At 32.5% G+C, this 19,923-nt stretch overlaps 3 protein-coding genes across 5 annotated transcripts; all 3 read left to right on the top strand.

Moving 5' to 3' along the window:
- The first annotated feature begins 1,325 nt into the window (after positions 1-1,325).
- LOC125201708 (furcatin hydrolase-like) lies at positions 1,326-14,336 on the top strand. 2 transcript variants are annotated; one of them, XM_048099931.1, is made up of 10 exons: positions 1,326-1,395; positions 1,529-1,606; positions 11,146-11,233; positions 11,329-11,578; positions 11,880-11,983; positions 12,794-13,008; positions 13,111-13,142; positions 13,667-13,772; positions 13,852-13,942; positions 14,044-14,336. In XM_048099931.1, the coding sequence occupies exons 1-10, from the start codon at positions 1,365-1,367 to the stop codon at positions 14,213-14,215; spliced, it is 1,167 nt and encodes a 388-aa protein (XP_047955888.1). In that variant the 5' UTR covers positions 1,326-1,364; the 3' UTR covers positions 14,216-14,336. The 2 variants fall into 2 exon arrangements, with proteins under 2 accessions (XP_047955888.1, XP_047955887.1); XM_048099930.1 differs by having other exon boundaries at positions 11,868-11,983.
- Positions 8,749-11,009, top strand: LOC125201709 (putative beta-glucosidase 35). 2 transcript variants are annotated; one of them, XM_048099933.1, is made up of 6 exons: positions 8,749-8,874; positions 8,994-9,066; positions 9,400-9,485; positions 9,635-9,701; positions 10,656-10,714; positions 10,864-11,009. In XM_048099933.1, the coding sequence occupies exons 1-6, from the start codon at positions 8,752-8,754 to the stop codon at positions 10,867-10,869; spliced, it is 414 nt and encodes a 137-aa protein (XP_047955890.1). In that variant the 5' UTR covers positions 8,749-8,751; the 3' UTR covers positions 10,870-11,009. The 2 variants fall into 2 exon arrangements, with proteins under 2 accessions (XP_047955890.1, XP_047955889.1); XM_048099932.1 differs by having other exon boundaries at positions 10,656-10,887.
- Positions 14,337-16,384: 2,048 nt separating the features above from the next.
- Positions 16,385-19,104, top strand: LOC125205098 (O-fucosyltransferase 20-like). Its single transcript, XM_048103918.1, has 5 exons — positions 16,385-17,047; positions 17,123-17,291; positions 17,651-17,740; positions 17,870-18,153; positions 18,249-19,104. Exons 1-5 carry the CDS (start codon positions 16,473-16,475, stop codon positions 18,742-18,744), a joined length of 1,614 nt encoding a protein of 537 aa, XP_047959875.1. The 5' UTR covers positions 16,385-16,472; the 3' UTR covers positions 18,745-19,104.
- The last annotated feature ends 819 nt before the right edge of the window (positions 19,105-19,923 follow it).

Here is a 19,923-nt window from a genome sequence, read left to right as displayed (position 1 = left end):
CATTATATATTATATAGCTTCTGCAATACCATTCCAAACAACTAGTGATTTTATTAATATTATCCAAAATCATTTACTACTACTACTTTTTTCCCATTCTTGCAATTATTGATTGAGTTATGGAGTTTGAAGATAATTTATTTTGTGACATGAAAGTATGAGGGCGCTGCATTTGAAGGGGGAAAAGGAAAAAGTATATGGGACACATTTAGCCACACGCCAGGTTTTGTTACACTTTAATTTTTTAATCTTTATACTAGTATTAATTATAGGAGTACCTAAGTACTCCCTTTGTCCCATTAGAAATGAAATATTTTTCTTTTATGATTATTTCAATAGAAATGAAATATTTCTTAAAATAAAAACAACATTATCTCTACGTTTTCATCTCTCGTACTTCATAAAATCATGTACCAAAAACCAAATATTTCATATTTATTGGGACGGAGGGAGTAAGTAGTATATGCTCTTAAAAAAATAAAATTATACTCTCCGTTCCATGTTACTTGAGGCATTTCTTTTTGGCACATGCTTTAAGAAAGTTGTTTTAGGTGAGTTAAATACAATTGAGTAGAGAATAAAATAAGAGAAAGAAAGAGAGTAAAATACTCAAGTAACTTGTGACGACCCAAAAAAGAATACGACTCAAGTAACTTGGGAGGAGGGAGTAGTATATAGACTAGCCCCACTTGATCAGTGTTTGAAATTTTTATATTTTTCTATGGGGAAAAGTATAACGTGGATATGCTTATTATACTTCTAAATTCTAACTGGGATGAATAATATATTTAAGCCAGAAAAAATCAATATTTAAAATTGATAAATTTTGAAAAATTGTGACATCAACTGAAATTAAAAGTTTGCAGGTAAAATATCAGATGGGACCAACGGTGACGTGGCTACAAACTTCTATCATCTTTATAAGGTTTTGTTACCCCTATGACCCTATCTACTTCCTATAAGAGAATTTATAGAGGGTATTTTCCTCTCGTAAATGAGATGAATAAGATTGATGGGATGCAAGATGATTAGATCACTCGGATAATTTAATTTTGTAGTACATTTAAAATGATTTATTATGGAGCATAATAAATTGAGGATTGTTACTAAAATGCAAAATTATGAAAAAAAATTATTATTATTATTATTATTATTATTATTATTATTATTATTCTTTTCTTCTTCTTTTATAATCGCAGAAAAATACATAAAATTGAAAATGATCTATACATATATCTGAATATTATTATCGAGTTTTTTCCAACTTACGTGAATAAATGGAGTATTTGATTGTTTGATATGTGCATTTGATTTCGCAGGAAGATGTCAAATTGCTGAAGAATTTAGGAGTCGATGCTTTCAGAATGTCCATCTCTTGGCCTCGAATATTACCTTGTAAGAATAAGTATAGTAGTACCATATTTTGATTACTCAGCTTATAAACTCTTGAGAGATAATATCTTGTAAAATGGTAGACTTAATTTTTATAACAAACTGAATCATTTAGCATACAAAAACTCTTTATCAGATGGGAAGCTAAGCGGTGGAATCAACAAAGAAGGAGTAGCCTTTTACAACAACGTCTTCAATGAGCTCATAGCAAATGGTTAACATTTTCAATAATCTTATTTCTTATTTAGTACTCCGTTTCATTAAAACAAAATTTCGGCCCAATTCATAAATAGCCTGATTTATTTTTAAAAATGACAAAAATGGCTGGACTCTTTCTCCAATTTTTCATTAAGGTTGCATTTTATAAAAGTTTAATGTCTTTTTAACTTTGTTTTCATGTAAAGGTATAACCCCATTTGTGACACTATTTCATTGGGACGTTCCTCAAGCACTAGAAGATGAGTATAGAGGCTTCCTAAGTCCACTCATTATGTAAGTCAATCAATATATATATAACTATTGATAAATTAATCATTGGATAACAGTAAATGAGGCGTATATTTTCAGAGATGATTTTAGAGATTTCGCAGAAGTTTGTTTCAAAGAATTTGGTGATCGTATTAAGCACTGGATAACAGTAAACGAGGCATATATTTTCTCTCTAAACGGATATGATGGAGGGTTGTACGGACGGTATGCGCCAGGGAGATGCTCCTCTTGCCCTCAAGGCGACTCGGCAATTGAGCCTTACATTGTCGCTCATCATTTGCTTCTCTCTCATTCTACAACTTTCAAATTATACAAACACAAATATAAGGTTTAATTTCATCATTTTCATGCATAATGTATTGAAACTTCATTAATCATTTTTATTTATGTTGATATTAAATCGTGGATAGGCAACTCAAAAGGGAGAAATCGGCATAACACAAGTATCCAACTGGTTTGTACCTTATTCGAGCACCGATCTCGATATCAAAGCTGCCGAAAGAGCCCTTGAATTTATGTATGGATGGTGAGTTATGAGTAAAATATATACTCCTATATAATTTGATCGATATGGTAAATGTGGAATATATTTGGTATTGTAAAATGTAGGTTTATGAATCCAATAGTAGAAGGAGATTATCCAGCAGTAATGCGTTCCATTGTACAAAATCGGTTGCCAAAATTTACAAAGGAGGAAAGCTCAATGCTGAAAGGGTCATTTGATTTCATAGGATTGAATTATTATACAGCAAATTATGCAGCACATATCTCCACTCCCAATCCCAATCTCAGCTGCTCCACTGATAATATGGTCCATCTTTCTTGTAAGTTAATTGTTAGATTTTTTATTCCTATGAAATTATTCTGGTTTGGATCATGCAAAATATTACTAGTGTTTTCAAAATTAGCTCATAAATTCAGAAAATATAAAATATAATAGATCTATCTGCTTTCGTTTTTATGCTTTTTTGTTTATTTAATTATTTGTTATTTGTAATTTTGTTATGATTCCGCAGTGGATATTGATGGTGTGCCTATTGGTGAACCGGTACGTCGTAAATTTGATCGTAATTCCTTGTTTTTTTTTGGTTTACATAATTTTAAAAGGCTTAATTTGTTTTTAGTGATAAAGCAAGATCCAAAAAAAAAACAAGTTTAATTAAATATTTGTTTTGTATGATTGGATCCGTGATGGATAATTTGTACATAGCGATCTAATTAAAGATAAAATTTTAGACTGCAGTTGGCATTTTATGTGTCTATCCACAAGGACTTCATGATATTCTACTCTACACAAAGCAAAAATACAATATATCCAAAGTTATTTACATAACAGAAACAGGTACATTTGAAAATATTCTTTTGTTATTACTATATGTGTATGTATACATTTGCACCGGTAGATGTTTATTTTTTTTAAACATTACCTTTTTTTTAATTTTAGGTAGAGCTGACTTTTACAACAGCAGTACAGAAGACCAACAACGAATTGATTATTACTATGATCATATAACAGCGGTTCAACAAGCCATTGAGTAAGGACTTCTTTTCATTCATATAGTATTATTGATACAACAATTGTTATTAATATACTAGTAATTTTATTTTTTTATGACAGGAAGGGTGTAAATGTAAAGGGCTTTTTTGCATGGTCATTTTTGGATAATTTTGAATGGGCGTCGGGTTACACGATTCGATTTGGGTTTTATTATGTGGATTATGAGAATGGGCTTAAAAGAATTCCTAAACGATCTGCTTTATGGTTTAAGAATTTCCTCAATTACAAGTAAAAATGTACTTGTATGCTTCTATTGATCTAGTAGTAGAGTGGTTAATGTTTGAATCAGAAATTATAGATTTAAATCCCATGTGATACAACTTTTAAAATTTATATTTAATTTATTTACCATTATGTTATTTGACGATAATATTGATCTGTATATTATTTTTATATCAAAGCATGGATCGATGAAGTAACAAATATTATTTATAGTTATTTGTTTACTCGTATGATACTACTAGCTAGCTGTAAAACGAATCTAGTCAAAATGAATAATAAAGATGCACAATTATGTCTAAATAGTTATTTAGGAAAAGTCTCTAGTATAAATTATTATTTCAAAATTCTAAATTCAAAAATTAGAATATATAGTCTACTGAAATAAATTTCTACGATCAATATGGTCGAACAGAAAATGCTAATATGACAGCTTAAAAAAGAGAATTATAGCTGAAATAAGGCTGATTTTTGAGTTAACATTATGGATGCACTAATCAACCTATTATCCACTTGGGAGCATATATATGTAAATGATGATTTAGCCAAGGAAATCAAATTAAGAATTATTTTTTTCAGAAGTTTGCAACTAATTATTACTTCCTAAGTTTCGTTTTTAACGTGACATCCCTAACCCGAAACATGCATTATTTTGCATATTATCATATTATATTGTCATTGCATATTAAATTGTCATTTTTACCGTCAAGATATTATGTGTGTCATAGAGAATATATTTATTGTTATGACGATTCAATATAGTCGAATATATGGATAGATTTACGAGAATTGTTAAAATAGATGTGTGTATATTATTTTATTATATAAATTAGTATATTAAATGATTAATTTATGTGTGAGCATGTGTAATAATTCGTGAGCGTGTGCATGGAAGTATTTTTTTAAGCATGGAAAATAATCATAATGGCAGTGATTCTAAATAAATGTTACATTAATAAAGAAAGTATTGGTAGTATAATTGTGCTGCATGTACGTGTACACTTTTTAAAAGTGCCACTAATCTCTTGAAACGTGTCAATTAGAGAAAAATATGTAGCATGCATGGTTGTTATTTATCTAAATTATTTTTTAGTACATGAAAGAAAATAATAAAGAATATGGTTTCATATTTTATCGGATGTCGAAGGTGGAGAATTAGAATAAGGGAACAAAAGGGAGTGCAACAAACTGATGTCTGAGTCAGTATTGCGAAGAAAAGGATCGTATAGCATAAGATGGAATCGGGGGTTAGATTAAAATACCTATCATCATCACGTGTGTATAAATCACACTTTTAATTTTACATATTTTACGTGATTGATTGTTATGTGTTAAATTGAAGGGAATATATGAATTATATGATGTGAGCTTGAAATGGTTATGTGTTATTTGATATTAATGGTGTACTATGATGCATTTGGCATATGGAATGCTAACGACTAATGATGGTGTACTATGAGGTGAGTATGTGATTTGTGCAATGAATATGTTTATCTATAGTATTGGAGTTAATTGATGGAATATATGGATATGTAATTGGTGCAATGGATATGTATGATGTATCATATTGGAATCATTTGAATAATGGGATTAAAGAGGATATGAGACAATCTTGCCCAGGGTTCTACGGGTCATATTAAATGATAAAGGACCTACGGGTCAAAGAAAATGTGCAAAGAGGGGCCTTGGTGGAAAGATCAAAATGCAAAGAGGGGCCTTCGTGGAAAGGTCAAATAAATAAAAAGGACCTTCGGGTCGTATACAATGGAAATCCCGGGCAGATACCAGGCTTGATTTGTCACAGAATAATAAACTGAACAGAGTGGCATATGCATATGTATATGGAATTATTTTTAATATTTGGTGATTATTGTTATATATATTGATTAAAGAATATGTTTGATATTTGTGTGTGAAATTAAAGGTAAGGTTTATATACACTGAGTTGTGGCTCATATAAACCACTAATATTTTTCAGGAATAAGATATCAATGATGTGTGGGTTGATGTGAGTTACAGTTATTATAAGGGTCGGCGGCTGACGCGTTTTGGCAACCTTCTCCTCCTCATCATTTTTGCATGTAAATAAGTGTATAATATATAGTGTGAATATATAGTGTGGTAAGAGGGTCCCACTACAGTTTAGAATGTTTGAAATATGTACTTGATAAAATAGTGTTTTTTGAAATTATATAATATGTGTGCTTTATGTACTCGAAATGTGGATTATTTGTTTTAAATATTGAATTTATTTATAGTAAGTGCATAAGTCATATGGGTTGAGGTGTGACATTTAATGACCGGCTCTTCTTGATATAATGGTGTGATGAAATAGATGATATAGTCGAATGAAAATATAAAAAAATTGTCATCTCAATCTTATGTTCATTCAATTTTATTTACATTCAATTCCATTCCATTATTGTAAGAGCTACTTTTTTTTTATGAGACAAAAATGTTCAAACCATTGAAAAAGGTGAGCTGAAAAAAAATAAACAACAACTAACCACAAGGGGTTTATAGTTGCACCAAAATAAACTGCTCCAAACAACACAACGTACTCAAATAGAACAAAACAAAAAAGGACAACCAAAGCTCACATGGGTACGACACAACACAACACCCAAGAAACATAGCCAAACAACAAAAAAGAAGGAAGGGGGCAGCCAATGAACCTCTTTCAAGCGAGCAACGAGTAGCAAACTAGAGGTGGGAAATGGTACCACTTTAATCCAGGGTGAGGGCGTGAAATAAGCACTAGCTTCTTGCTTCAGCTCGTCATAGAAGCGGATCAAAACAGTTAACCTCCAAAAATAGCCCTTGAGTTTGCTCAACTCCTAACATCATTGAAGCTATCCATCACCTGTCCGGGTGAAAATGGGAGCTCCGGGTATCATCCTCTCATCCATATACCAAGGCGCAAAAAAAAGTTGTTTCTTCTCAAACTCCCAATTGGGCTTAAATTTATGGAAAATGATCTTATTCTGAATGTTCCATATAGACCATGAGATGACATAGAACATAGAAATCTACATTTGCTTATCAATCTTCCCCAGGCGTGTGCCAAGCCATGAGAGGAAGCAGTCTTTAGGATGATTAGGTAGACAGAGTGTCACGTTCCATTGATCACAGCAGTGGTGCCAGAGGCTGCTGGAGAGCTTACAGCTGAAGAAGAGGTGATCGATTGTTTCCGGATTCTCCTTACAAAAGGTGCAACGATCGCATTCTACTCCAGTACCCAGTTTGAAAAATCTCTCTTTTGTATCGAGCCTCCATTGGAGCATAAACCACAAATACAGTTGTGCTCGTGGCAACGTTTCTCCGAGCTAGTAGTCCAACGGGATAAGGGCTCTCCTTACCCATCAACTTTGTCACCTGCATCACAAAGTTAGTATTAAAACTTGACCCAAATATTAAGGAGAGTATCAAAAATTGGTGTACATGTGAAAAAGAGTACTCCCTCCATTCCAAAGTAATAGAGACGTTTTTTTTCGGCACGGAGATTTAAGAAAAATTGTGTTAGATGAGTTAAGTAAAGGGAGAATAAAGTGGAGAATGAAAAAAGGTAGAGAGATGAAGAGAGAAAAGAGTAAGAGAGAGTAAAGTAGGTGTGGAAAAATGTGTTGACTTTTACTAAAAAGGGAAATGACTCTATTACTATGGAACGTACCAAAATGGCAAAGTGACTCTATTACTATAAAACAGAGGGAGTATTATATTGTGCTTATTTAAAATTGTGAGTATTAGTAATAAAGATACCTATTTAAATCCTTATGAAGATATATTTTTAGTTAATTGTCCATGAAAAAAGGCCAATGGACGAGAGGCACTGATTTTAATGCGATTTTGGTAGAGGGGGGAATGAGAACAAGTGAGTAAAGTTCTGTTTTTCGGAACGAGACTAATTTTAGTAGACACCTCAAAATGAAAACAATTTAGTCTATTTTTCATTGACAGTTGGAGTAATTAAAAATTTATTTTATTATATAAAAATAAAACAAAAAATTAACCAAATGGTATATAAATTTGAAACTGTTACAATATACTACAAGATAATTATTATAAATATGAAACAAAAATCCACTACCTCTTACAGCCTTACTGTCTAACGAATTAACATTAAATAGTAATTGGACCTGTTTGATTTATTGGAGGAATTGGGCCTATTGGATTAGTTTACTAGGTTACTCGGAATTAAAAAAGCCCAACGTATTTACAACTAGGTCATCTTCCTAAGTCCTAACATGTTTAAATTGAATATCTAAAACCTTTGCCACTAATTACGTATAGAAAATATTTTGATTTTGTTAAGAAAATTCAATAAATCAATAAGCAATCAAAGTTCATATATCTGGCGTCACTAATTTTAATATTTTTCTTTGTCAATAAAAAAATGTATACAAAATAAATGAATAAGACAATAAAAAGGCTAAAGATGAGCTACATGGGCCACTAAAGATTACTAGCACATTAATCATTTAATTATAATTAGTACTACAGAGAAATATATTGTAGCGTTGGTGGATATTGTGTCCAAATAATTGCCAGTCTGATATATGGAGTAATTTTGATGGACAAATTAAATTTGAAAAATGAAACTATATGGAGTATAAAATATGATTTATGGGAGTATGTTCTTTATTTAATTTACATTATAGTACTCCCTCAGTCCTAATTAAGATGAGGTAAATTTTTTTGACACGAAGATTAAGAAATTATGTCGAAGGAATAAGAGTGATGAAATAAAATAATAGTGATTAGATATTATTTTTTTCTGAAAAAGAAAGCGACTCAATTTAATTGGGATATACGACTTAATATAATTTGGACGAAAGGAGCAGTATTTTATCTAGATTTTCAAATGAGGGTACAATTGACGGTTGAGAATGCATGAATATAAAGAAAATGCAACTATCAAATATTATAAATGCACAAATCGAAGTTGATTAATTTGTGGATTAATGATGGTGTCACCCCAATCTATAAAAGGCCCTATTCTATGATGGATATCACGTTGTAAGGGTTAAGATGTAATTTAACCTTCTCAGGATATCAATATATATTTGGAGCTTCTCTTTGCAGTGTTATACCATATGGCTTTACAATGTGTGTTAGTTTTCCTGTTTCTGGTTTGTTTTCTCTGCAAAGAAGCAGAGGCTATCTCCTCTCACTCAATTCCTCGTTCTAACCTCAATCCCAAACAACCTCTCCATCAAGTATGTTTTTTCTTACTCCTATATTTTTCACTACCATACAATATACATATGTGATATGCTAATATGCATCGTTTTCGAGATTTATACTAACTTTCATTTTTGGAAAAATTGTGTCACAGATATCGGATAGAGATATTGATAACAGAGATAAAACATTGGATTCATGGAGCATTTTAAATCAAGAAACTTCAGGTTTTAATTATGCATCACTTTATTCACTTGTTTTACGAAAAAAAATAATGCAATTCAGGTTAGACAGTTACGAATATTTATATTGTATTCTTATTATTATAATGGAAAAATATTACTACTATGTATTGCTATATTTGTGAGACTTATTTATGTAATTATACATTTATACTGTGTGTGCATATTAAACAAAATAATTGAGATATATTTAATGGATCACGTGAAACACTTATATTAATATATACTGGTTAGGATCACGTAAAAATACTAGTAATACTAGTAGTAGTACTAGTATTTTAGTAAGTATTTTGTTAATAATATTTATATATAATGCAGGTTATAATAATTGGTCAAAGTCAAATCTGAATCGAAGCAGCCTCCCACCAGATTTTATATTTGGAGCTGCGTCATCGGCCTATCAAGTAGACACTAATTTATAGTTTATGCAATTCAATTCCAATCAACTAGTGATTTTATTAATATTATCCAAAAACATTTATTTTTTCCCATTCTTGCAATAATTGGTTGAGTTAATACTTAATTTCTTGAGGTTTATTTTGTGACATGAAAGTATGAGGGTGCTGCATTTGAAGGCGGGAAAGGAAAAAGTATATGGGACACATACAGCCACACGCCAGGTTTAATTTGTTACACTTTTAATATTTTTATATTTGTTACTCCCTCCGTCCCACTCAAGATGGACACATTCTTGAGTGGCACGGGATTTTAGGAAGTGTGGTTAGGTGGAATAAAGTAAAGTGGAAAAATGTAGTTGAATATTTTAATGAGGATAGAAGAGAGATGAGGTTATTTACAAAATTAGAAAGTGATCATCTTGAACGAGAAACAAAAAAAGGAAACGTGGTCATCTTGAATGGGACGGAGGGAGTATATAGTACTCTCTCCGTCCCCGATTAAGAGTCACACTTTGACCGGACACGAGTTTTAAGAAATGCAAAGAAAAGTAGGTTGAAAAAGTTAGTGGAATGTGGGATCCATTTTTTTATATTGATTTTATAATAAAATGTGAGTGAATTGAGTTAGTAGAATGTGAGACCTACTTACTATTTATGGTAAAAATAAAGTGTGACTCTTAATTGGGGACGAACCGAAATGAAAATGTGTGACTCTTAATCGGGGACGGAGGGAGTAATATGCTCTTAAATTAAAATTATTATAAACCGGCGTCACTCCACATGATAAGATTCATGTTCATCCACTTAGGTGCGTGGAGTGTGTGTATTTTTTATACAATTTCTTTAAATGGAATAGTAAAATGTGTCTTGATATAAATTAACTTTATCATAATTCAGTTAAATTTATACGATTAGAAAATAGACTGGTTTTATCATTTTAGGTCATTCTATAAAATTAGACCATGTCTAACCATGGAATGTTTTTAACTAATTATACACTACTAATAATGTAAGTTCTACAATCCACTAACAATATTTTGATTATCTTTTCCTTCTCTCTTATCCTATTTATTTATGTCTTTCTTACTTTACCAATGGCATATTAAAACTATTGTCATTTATAAGTTTGTTTTTTAAGGATGCAGTGAGTATTTTTTAATATCTCATTTATTGCAGGTAAAATATCAGACGGGAGCAACGGGGACGTGGCTATAAACTTCTACAATCTATATAAGGTTTTGTTACCCCTAATACCAATACTATCGAAATAGATCACATACCTAATCATACAAATTAACTAAATATTTGATTAAATTTAGTTACTCCATATTATTTAGTAAAGGTCAAATGTGGTTCTAAATATGTGATGTTTTTTCAATTTTAGTCATAAACATTACGTTTTGAATTATTGCATCCCACACATTTGAACTCGGGCCGGAATCGGTATCAGCAAACGCCCGGTACCAGCAAATCAACCATGATTACCAAAAACCGGCTGCGGCGCACCACCACCCGCTGCCGAAAGACGCATCACGCGCCTCCATATATAGCCTGATTTTAAAAAGTTACAAAAATAGCTTGACTTGCATTTTTAAAACTTCCAATCTTATTTATGACCTTTTCTTGACTTGTTTTTCTCTTATACTCTGGTTGGATGGATGTAAAGGTATAACCCCATTTGTGACACTATTTCATTTTGACGTTCCTCAAGCACTAGAAGATGAGTATGGAGGCTTCCTAAGTCCACTCATTATGTAAGTCAATCAATGACAATGTATATAACTATTGATCATTAGCAAAATAAAATGATAGTACTAAACATACTAGTAGTATACTTTTGGGTTTTCAGAGATGATTTTAGAGATTTCGCAGAAGTTTGTTTCAATGAATTTGGCGATCGAATTAAGTATTGGATGACAATAAATGAGCCATTTATATTTGTTGTAACTGGATATGATGGAGGTTTGTACGGACAGTTAGCGCCTGGGAGATGTTCCTCTTGCCCTCAAGGTAACTCTGCAATCGAACCTTACGTTGTCGCTCATCATTTGCTTCTCTCTCATGCTGCAACTTTCAGACTATACCAACACAAATATCAGGTTTGATTTCATCATTCACATAACACTTATATTCCCTCTATCCCACAAAGTATAGAGTGATATTTCTTTTCGCGTGCCTTGATTTTATATATAGTTTAGAAACTAAGCCAAAAAAATGCCGATCTAGCAATACAGAACCAAGCAATTCAAGAAAGCCGCAAAAATATTCATTCTATCCAAGACACTAATACACAAGAAAGAATAAAGCAAAGCATATCATGTTGTTATCGCAATTTTAAACAAAATTATAATAAGTCGCGATGTTAAATTGATATTTGAGCGTGTGTAGGCAACTCAAAAGGGAGAAATAGGCATAACACAAGTATCCAACTGGATTGTACCTTATTCGAGTACCGATCTCGATACCAAAGCTGCACAACGAGCCCTTGATTTTATGTACGGATGGTGAGTTACCTCTCCCACATTTACAGTGAAAATATAATTTTATCCGTCCATAATTAAAAATCTTTATCTATTTTTGTATGTCTACAAAACTAATTCCTTTCTATTTTTCGTAATATGGCTCATCATTTTTTCTTTTTTCTTTTTTTTATCCACTTGCAATAAATATATTTATTTTTTTTATTTTCTATATTACTAATTTTTCACTAAAACTTTATCATACACTAATTAGATTATTGATAGTTGAAGCTTATAGGTTCTATATTTTTACTTTTCTCCTTTCCTATTACCTGTGATATTGGCAATAACAAATTTATTTAGTTTTCAAGTATTTTAGAACCCACTTTCCATTACCAAAAGGTTACGCCGGCAAGTGAAAATTGCTAAGATTTATAAAGGAATTATAAAAATATTGTGTGATTTTTAATTTTTCACGACCATTTGAAATGAAGCCATTTGGTTAGAAAGTGGGCCGGGTCAATTTTATGAAAACATACTAAAATTTATTGGGCATGTCAATATCAATAGGGTGGTCGGTTTTTAAAAGACTAGGACAAACTTTGTTTTGGAAACTAATAATTCTAGCCTAAATCAAAAAATAACTACATACTATAATTTAACTTATTAGTTATAGCATGTTTTAAATCTGCAGTTAAAGACATGTGAATTTATATTATTTCTCTTATTTTTTGAATTAAGAGAATATATATTTCTCCCAGTAATATAATTCAGATCTTATTTAATTTCATTTCAATTCAGTAATTTAATTTGATATTGGAAATGTGGAATTAATTTATTTACGTTTGTTTGTAGGTTTATGAATCCAATAGTATATGGAGATTATCCAGCAATAATGCGTTCCATTGTTAAAAATCGATTGCCAAAATTTACAGAGGAGGAAAGCTTAATGCTGAAAGGTTCATTCGGTTTCATAGGATTAAACTATTATACAGCAAATTATGCAGCACATATCTCCACTCCCAATCCCAATATTAGCTGCTCCACTGATAATATGGTTTATCTTTCTTGTAAGTCGTTATCATTTTTTAAAATTAATTCTCTTCATATATATGTAGTAAGTATTTTGTTTTGTTTATTTATTTATTTATATTTTTGCAATGATTTCACAGCGGATATTGACGGTGTACCAATTGGTGATCCGGTAAGTCATAACACTTGTTTTTATGGGAAATAAGTTTACATATTGGTTTTAGTGATAAAGCAAGATCTAAAAAAAATTAAGTATAATTAATTGAATATTTAGTTTGCATAATTTGGTCGGTGGATGATTTGGTATTTTGGTTTTGACTCTAATAGTCTAATGACCTATCTTGGTATGATATAATAGAATAAAGATGAAACATAATGAAATTATGAATAGAATGAAAATGTGAATGAAATGATAAATTCTTTGCCTTTTTTCATTTTATCTCCTCCATTCCATCTTATAAGCATTCCATTTTATTATGCTAAGCAAATGAATAATGTGGAAGTAAGAATCACTATTTTATTTATTTCTCGAAGGGCTTAATATTCCAATTGGAACAATTGTTAATCTTCCTGAAATTTTCGTCGATTACATACTATCTTATCAATTTTATGTATCTCAAGTAAATGAACAATTTCTTCGATTATTGTTAGTTCAACACTATGTACGTAGCGATCTAATTATAGATGAAATTTTAGACTGCAGTTAGCGTTTTCTATGTCTACCCACTGGGACTCCATGATATTCTACTCTACACCAAGCAAAAATACAACATTTCCAAAACTATTTACGTAACAGAAACAGGTATTTGTAAATATTCTTTTATTTATATATAATTGTATAGCAAATGTTACTTTTAAAACATTATTTTTTTTATTTTTAGGTATAGGTGACTTTTACAATAGCAGTACAGAAGACCAACAACGAATTGATTTTTACTATGGTCATATTAGAGCCGTTCAACAAGCCATTGAGTAAGTACTTCTTTTCATTCATATAGTATTATTGTGAAATAATAGACCTATATATATACAACAATTGTTATTAATATAGTAATTTTATTTCTTTATGACAGGAAGGGTGTAAATGTAAAGGGCTTTTTTGCGTGGTCATTTTTGGACAATTTTGAATGGGCGCAGGGTTACACGATTCGATTTGGATTTTATTATGTGGATTACGAGAATGGGCTTAAAAGAATTCCTAAACGATCTGCTTTATGGTTTAAGAATTTCCTCAACTACAAGTAAAGATGTACTTATGTGCGTATATTGATCTAGTAATTGAGTGGTTAATGTTTGAATCACAGATTAATTTGAATATACTGTTATACAACATTTAAAATTTATAGTATTTAATTTATTTACAATTCTGTATAGTATTTGTATATCAAAGCATGTATATGAAGTAACAAATTTTATTTGTAATTGTTTTATACTCCTATATGTTTACTCGTATGATACTACTATAGCTAGCTGTAAAACGAATCTAGTCAAAATGAATACACAATAATGTCTAATAGGCGTGTGTACACCTTATCCTAGTAAAGCCTATCAAGATAAAATATTAAGTACTGTATTATAAATTTATCGCACTTTTAATATATTGTGTAGATTATTTAGGAAAAGTTTCTATTATCTAAAAAAATACTATAAATTATTATTTCAAAAATCTAAATTAAAAAATTAGAATATATAGTCTACTGAAATACATTTCTACGATCGTCAGTGAATATGGTCGAAATAGAAAATGCTAATATGACAGCTTGAAAATTAGAATTATTGCTGAATAAGGCTGATTTTTGAGTCAACATTATGGATGCACTAAATCAACCTATCATCCATTTGGGAGCATATATATGTAAATGAATCAAGAATTTTTTTTTCAAAAGTTTTGCAGCAAATTACTTCCTGCATTTCGCTTTTAATGGCCAGCTTTCTAGGTATAATGGATTAAAATGTGATTTTTACTTTCAATCCATTCATCTCAATACTAAATCAAATTAAATGCAATACTTGTGTGGTTCTAGAGGAGATAGTGGAATGAAAATACGAAAATAATTGTCATCTCAATCTTATCTTCGCTCCATTCCAATATAGTAAGATTGACTCTATTAATGATTTAAAACTTTATCCAAATATTAAGGAAAGAATCGAAATTAGTCTACTGGTGAAAAACTATTATATTGTTGTTATTTAAAATTGTGAGTAATAAAGATGCCTATTTTAAAATGTGAGCAATAAAGATGTCCTAAAAAGGAAACCAACTAATTATGAGATAATTAAAATAAAAAGGGTCACTATTATTGAAACAGAGGTGTATTATTTATTCAAAAAGAGGCAATATCAAAATTATTAGCAATGAATTGGTGTAGTTTGTTTAGGTCAAAGAAGCAAGCACTATAGATGCGTATAACGAGCTGTCATAGTTGAATTTTGTGGAATACAGTTGGCTGCTTTTCAATGCGACAAACCGTCTTTCTAATTTTGTTTTCCCACGTAATTATACTAGGCGTATAAATGAAATATTTATTGTTAATTGTAAGATGTAATTTGTCTACTAAATTAGCATTACAGTGAAATTTGTTTTTCTACAATTAGTTAACAAGCTAATTTTATTCAAAACGAACAAGTCAGAAACATTACCAAAGGGGGCAAAATATAATTACATAATGCAGTGCCAAAATTTTCTTTAAATATTTATACTCCGTAACGCAGAAATAAATTAAAAAATATAATTTAAATTATTTATTGGGGCTTTTATACAATAATTTACCTTAAATTTGAATAAAATTAAAAAATATATTAGAATTTCATTAAGGGCTTTAGCCCCTAGTGTCTTCCATTTGAGTCTGCTCATGATAGTAGAGTCATTTTGCTATTTTGGTACGTTCCATAGTAGTGAAGTCATTTTCACTTTTAGTAAAAGTAACACATTTCTTCTCACTTATTTTATTTTCACTTCATCGCTCTGCCTATTTCATTTTCTATTTTATTCTTCATTTACTTAATTTACTTAATACAATTTTTCTTAAATTATGTGATAAAAAGAAACACATCCACTACTATGGAACGGAGGTAGTAATAATCACGCAATCTTATTACTACAATATTTAAATTCTAAAAGTGGCTCATAGTCACTCAAAATAGAAAAAAATATCCAATTAAGATTCTTAAGAGAGTAGTAATATCTTAAGACATTAATAATCAATGCCATTTTCCTTCTAATTTTGAATGCGCTTCCCAATTAATCCAGGCATGAAGTAGTAAAGATAAATCGCCTTATATATGAGGAAACGGAATTCTGTGACGCACGATTTCGTTTCAGATTCAAAATCGCGTTTTTACATCAGATTCCCGCGGCACACGCATAAACTCTGTGTACAACTCTGCCTAACCTACTTTCTTCCTCTTTGAATGTCTCTTTTTTTCTCGTTTCTGTCAACTTAAATATTCCACGAAAGCTCAACCAAACCCATTCCTTCCCACGCGTTTTCTCATCTCTGCAATGGCGGTGTCGAAGAGCATCAACAAGAGCCACATTTCCGTCCAATCAGAGTTCATCAACTCTCTCTCCGACTCATCGCTCGATTCTCTGCTTCAGCGTAACAAAAAGAAGCAAATTCATCGTTCAAAGCTGAGGGCTTTTCTAAGAAGCTCGCGGTTCTTCATTTCCCTCGCCTTTTTTCTCGGATTTCTCTGGATGTTGAAGATTCTGTCCAACTTCGACCCCTCCCAGCTCCCTTGCTCCGTATCTCAAGAGAGCGAGGCAGTAATCGGAAATGGGGGTTTGAGTTCTGACTTAGATTTTGCCGCCAAAACTGGGGAAAAGGGTGAGGAGAGTGAGTTCTGGAAGCAGCCTGATGGGATGGGGTATAGGCCTTGTTTGGATTTCAGCGGCGGATATCGGAGAGAGAGCGGCGAGATTGTGAAGGATAGGTCGAACTATTTGATGGTGGTGGTTGCTGGAGGCATGAATCAGCAGAGGAATCAGATTATCGATGCTGTTGTGATTGCAAGGATTCTTGGGGCTGCTTTGGTTGTGCCGATTTTGCAGAAGAATGTTATCTGGGCTGATGAAAGGTTTGTTTTTTAGGCCAATTCTTCAATCCTATTAGTGTTTTAAGCAATAAATTGATTATGTTTTGGTTATTGCAGTGAGTTCAGTGATATATTTGATTTGGATCATTTCAAGAGTGTTTTGGCGAATGATGTGAGAATAGTTTCTTCTCTGCCGTCGACGCATGTGATGACGAGGCCGGTGGAGGAGAAGAGGACTCCCCTTCACGCCTCGCCTCAATGGATTCGCTCTCACTATCATAAAAAGGTTGCCTTCATTTATTCTAGTTTTATCATATTTCTGTTTCTAGAAGAGTGGAAAAAATTATGTAGCTTGTTATGCCAATAATGGCAGTCATCTTTTGTGGTTGGGACAAATAGTTAGGTTTCTAGTAGTATTACTGTTTGCAGCTGTCATCTTTGAAATTTCTTTTGATCTGTTAAGGTTAATTAGATGACTCTAAAGTTTGAATCTTTCAAAAAAAGACAGCTTAGTGGTATTGATTCCTATTTTTGTAGGCCGGCCCTAGATGGTTTTGGAGATTCTATTTGATTCCTCCAATGATTTGAATATTGTTTTGTTTAGTAACAAGTTATTGATCGAAAGAAACCCTTTGTGTCTTGCAGCTTAGGAGGGAGGGTGTGTTGCTGCTTCGCGGCCTGGATTCGAGGCTCTCTAAGGATCTCCCTTCCGATCTTCAGAAGCTTCGTTGCAAGGTATCTTTGGCCGTCTCTTCTTTCTACTTACACTGAAAAACATCTACCTTTTGCTTAGGAATTCACATTTGTAGCTGCTTCTTTTATTCTGTTTGAGTTTTGCACATTCTCATCCTAATCAACATGTAGGTGGCTTTTGATGCTCTACGGTTCGTCCCACGTATCATTGAGCTTGGTACCAAACTTACAGAGAGAATGAGAAGCAAGGGACCTTACCTTGCTCTTCATTTGAGAATGGAGAAGGATGTGTGGGTGAGGACTGGCTGTCTCCCTGGCCTAACTCGTGACTATGATGAGATGATAAACAATGAACGGAAAGCACGCCCCGAGCTCTTGACTTCAAGATCAAACATGACCTATCATGACAGGAAACTCGCAGGCCTATGCCCCTTGAACGCATTGGAAGTAGCTAGGTAAGTCTTGCTAAGTTTCTGGGATTCACAAATGGCATGAAATTCCTTACCACGGGCTGTTGTTCTAAACGTATGCATGTGTTTTGTATGCTTAGGTTACTCAAAGCTCTGGGAGCTCCAACGAGCACGAGAATCTACTGGGCAGGAGGCGTTCCGTTGGGTGGAAAAGAAGCCCTGCTGCCACTCACCTCAGAGTTTCCCCATTTCTTCAACAAGGAAGACCTTGCATTGCCTGGTGAACTCGAGCCAATAGTTAACAAGCCTTCCCTTCTGGCTGCTGTCGACGACATAGTCTCTGAGAATAGTGATGTGTTCATGCCATCGCATGGGGGAAATATGGGGCATGCTATTCAGGGGCATAGAGCCTATGCAGGGCACAAGAAGACTATAATCCCTAACAAGAGACAGATGATACAACACTTCTTGAACTCTTCCCTTCCCGAATCCGAGTTCAACAGACTGATTCGTGAGTTGCAGCAGGATTCCATGGGACAGCCGGTGCTCAGGACCAGCAAAGCTGGGAGAGATGTCACTAAGTACCCTATCCCCGAGTGCATGTGCAATGGCACGACAGCGCATTCCGCTGTCTAACTCTCTACGGATCTCACTCTTTACCACATGAGTTATTGCATCCCATTCAATCATATCAGTTGATCTTCAACTGCATTCTACCAATGCAATGGGGCCTGAAATTGAAGGACACGTTTCGAAGTAGGCTGGGGCATCGATGTCTCTGAATCTTGAAACTGCAGCTAGAGAAAGCTTTCCAAGGAAAAAACTGAAGGAAGTAGCGAGGAGATTGCATAGAAATGAAATGTTTAGCTAATAGGTGTACAAATTGCACCTTACATTCCTATTCTTTTCAATTTATTTATTCATTCTTTGTAGTGCTAAGAAGCCACACTCTATACATGTACAGATATGGAAATGAAATTTTGGTTTAAGTTTTCAGTGATTCAACACTTACTTTTCCTGTTAAGTAAACATAATTCTGTTAATAAGTATCGTAATTTTAGTGTTTTTTCGTTTCCTTGTAGAATTTAGGACATTACAATCAGCTGCTGAGAAACATATCAAACAAACTATTCATGTTTTGATTCAGTTGTATGTACAAAAATGGTCTAAGCATTTTTGGTTGGTTAGTGTACCAATCCATACCAGAATTGCGTTCATTTGCAAATTTGTAGTAGTACCTAATTTCAAATTTGGAAGTGCCGTTAATTGTTTTAATCAAGCTAAACATTTTCAGATTTATTTTTTCTATAAAATAAATACTACTTCCTCCGTCTTGCAATAGGAATCCTATTTGGTTTGGACACGAATTTTAATAAATATAATGAAAAATGGATTGAATAAGTTAGACAAATATGGGTCTCCTCCGCTCACCTATATATATTATTCCTAGGTTTATAAAATAACGTGAGTGGGATAAATTGGAGGAATGGGAGTCATACTTCCCATTTTTGATAAAAGTGAAATATGACTCTTATTGTGGGACAGACGTAAATGGTAAAATATTATGGGACAGAGGGAGTAATACAAAAACATAATCAACCAGCGTGTAAAATTTAATAGTACTCCATTAGCCATAGTGGGATTAAGTACATATCACCATCGAAACTAGGTCTGTCAAATCATGCGGATTGGGTCTTTATCGTTACTGTCAACCCATAATTGACCCAACCCAATAAGGTTAAACCCAACCCAACCTAAAATCATCGCGTTACAACCCAGCGGGTTCGTGTCGGATTCGTGTGTGTTAACGTGTAC

This window comes from Salvia hispanica, chromosome 1, assembly GCF_023119035.1.
Source record: "Salvia hispanica cultivar TCC Black 2014 chromosome 1, UniMelb_Shisp_WGS_1.0, whole genome shotgun sequence".
Taxonomy (NCBI): domain Eukaryota; kingdom Viridiplantae; phylum Streptophyta; class Magnoliopsida; order Lamiales; family Lamiaceae; genus Salvia; species Salvia hispanica.
The sequence above is the reverse complement of the archived record's forward strand: the minus strand, read 5'-3'. Positions and strand labels throughout refer to the sequence as shown.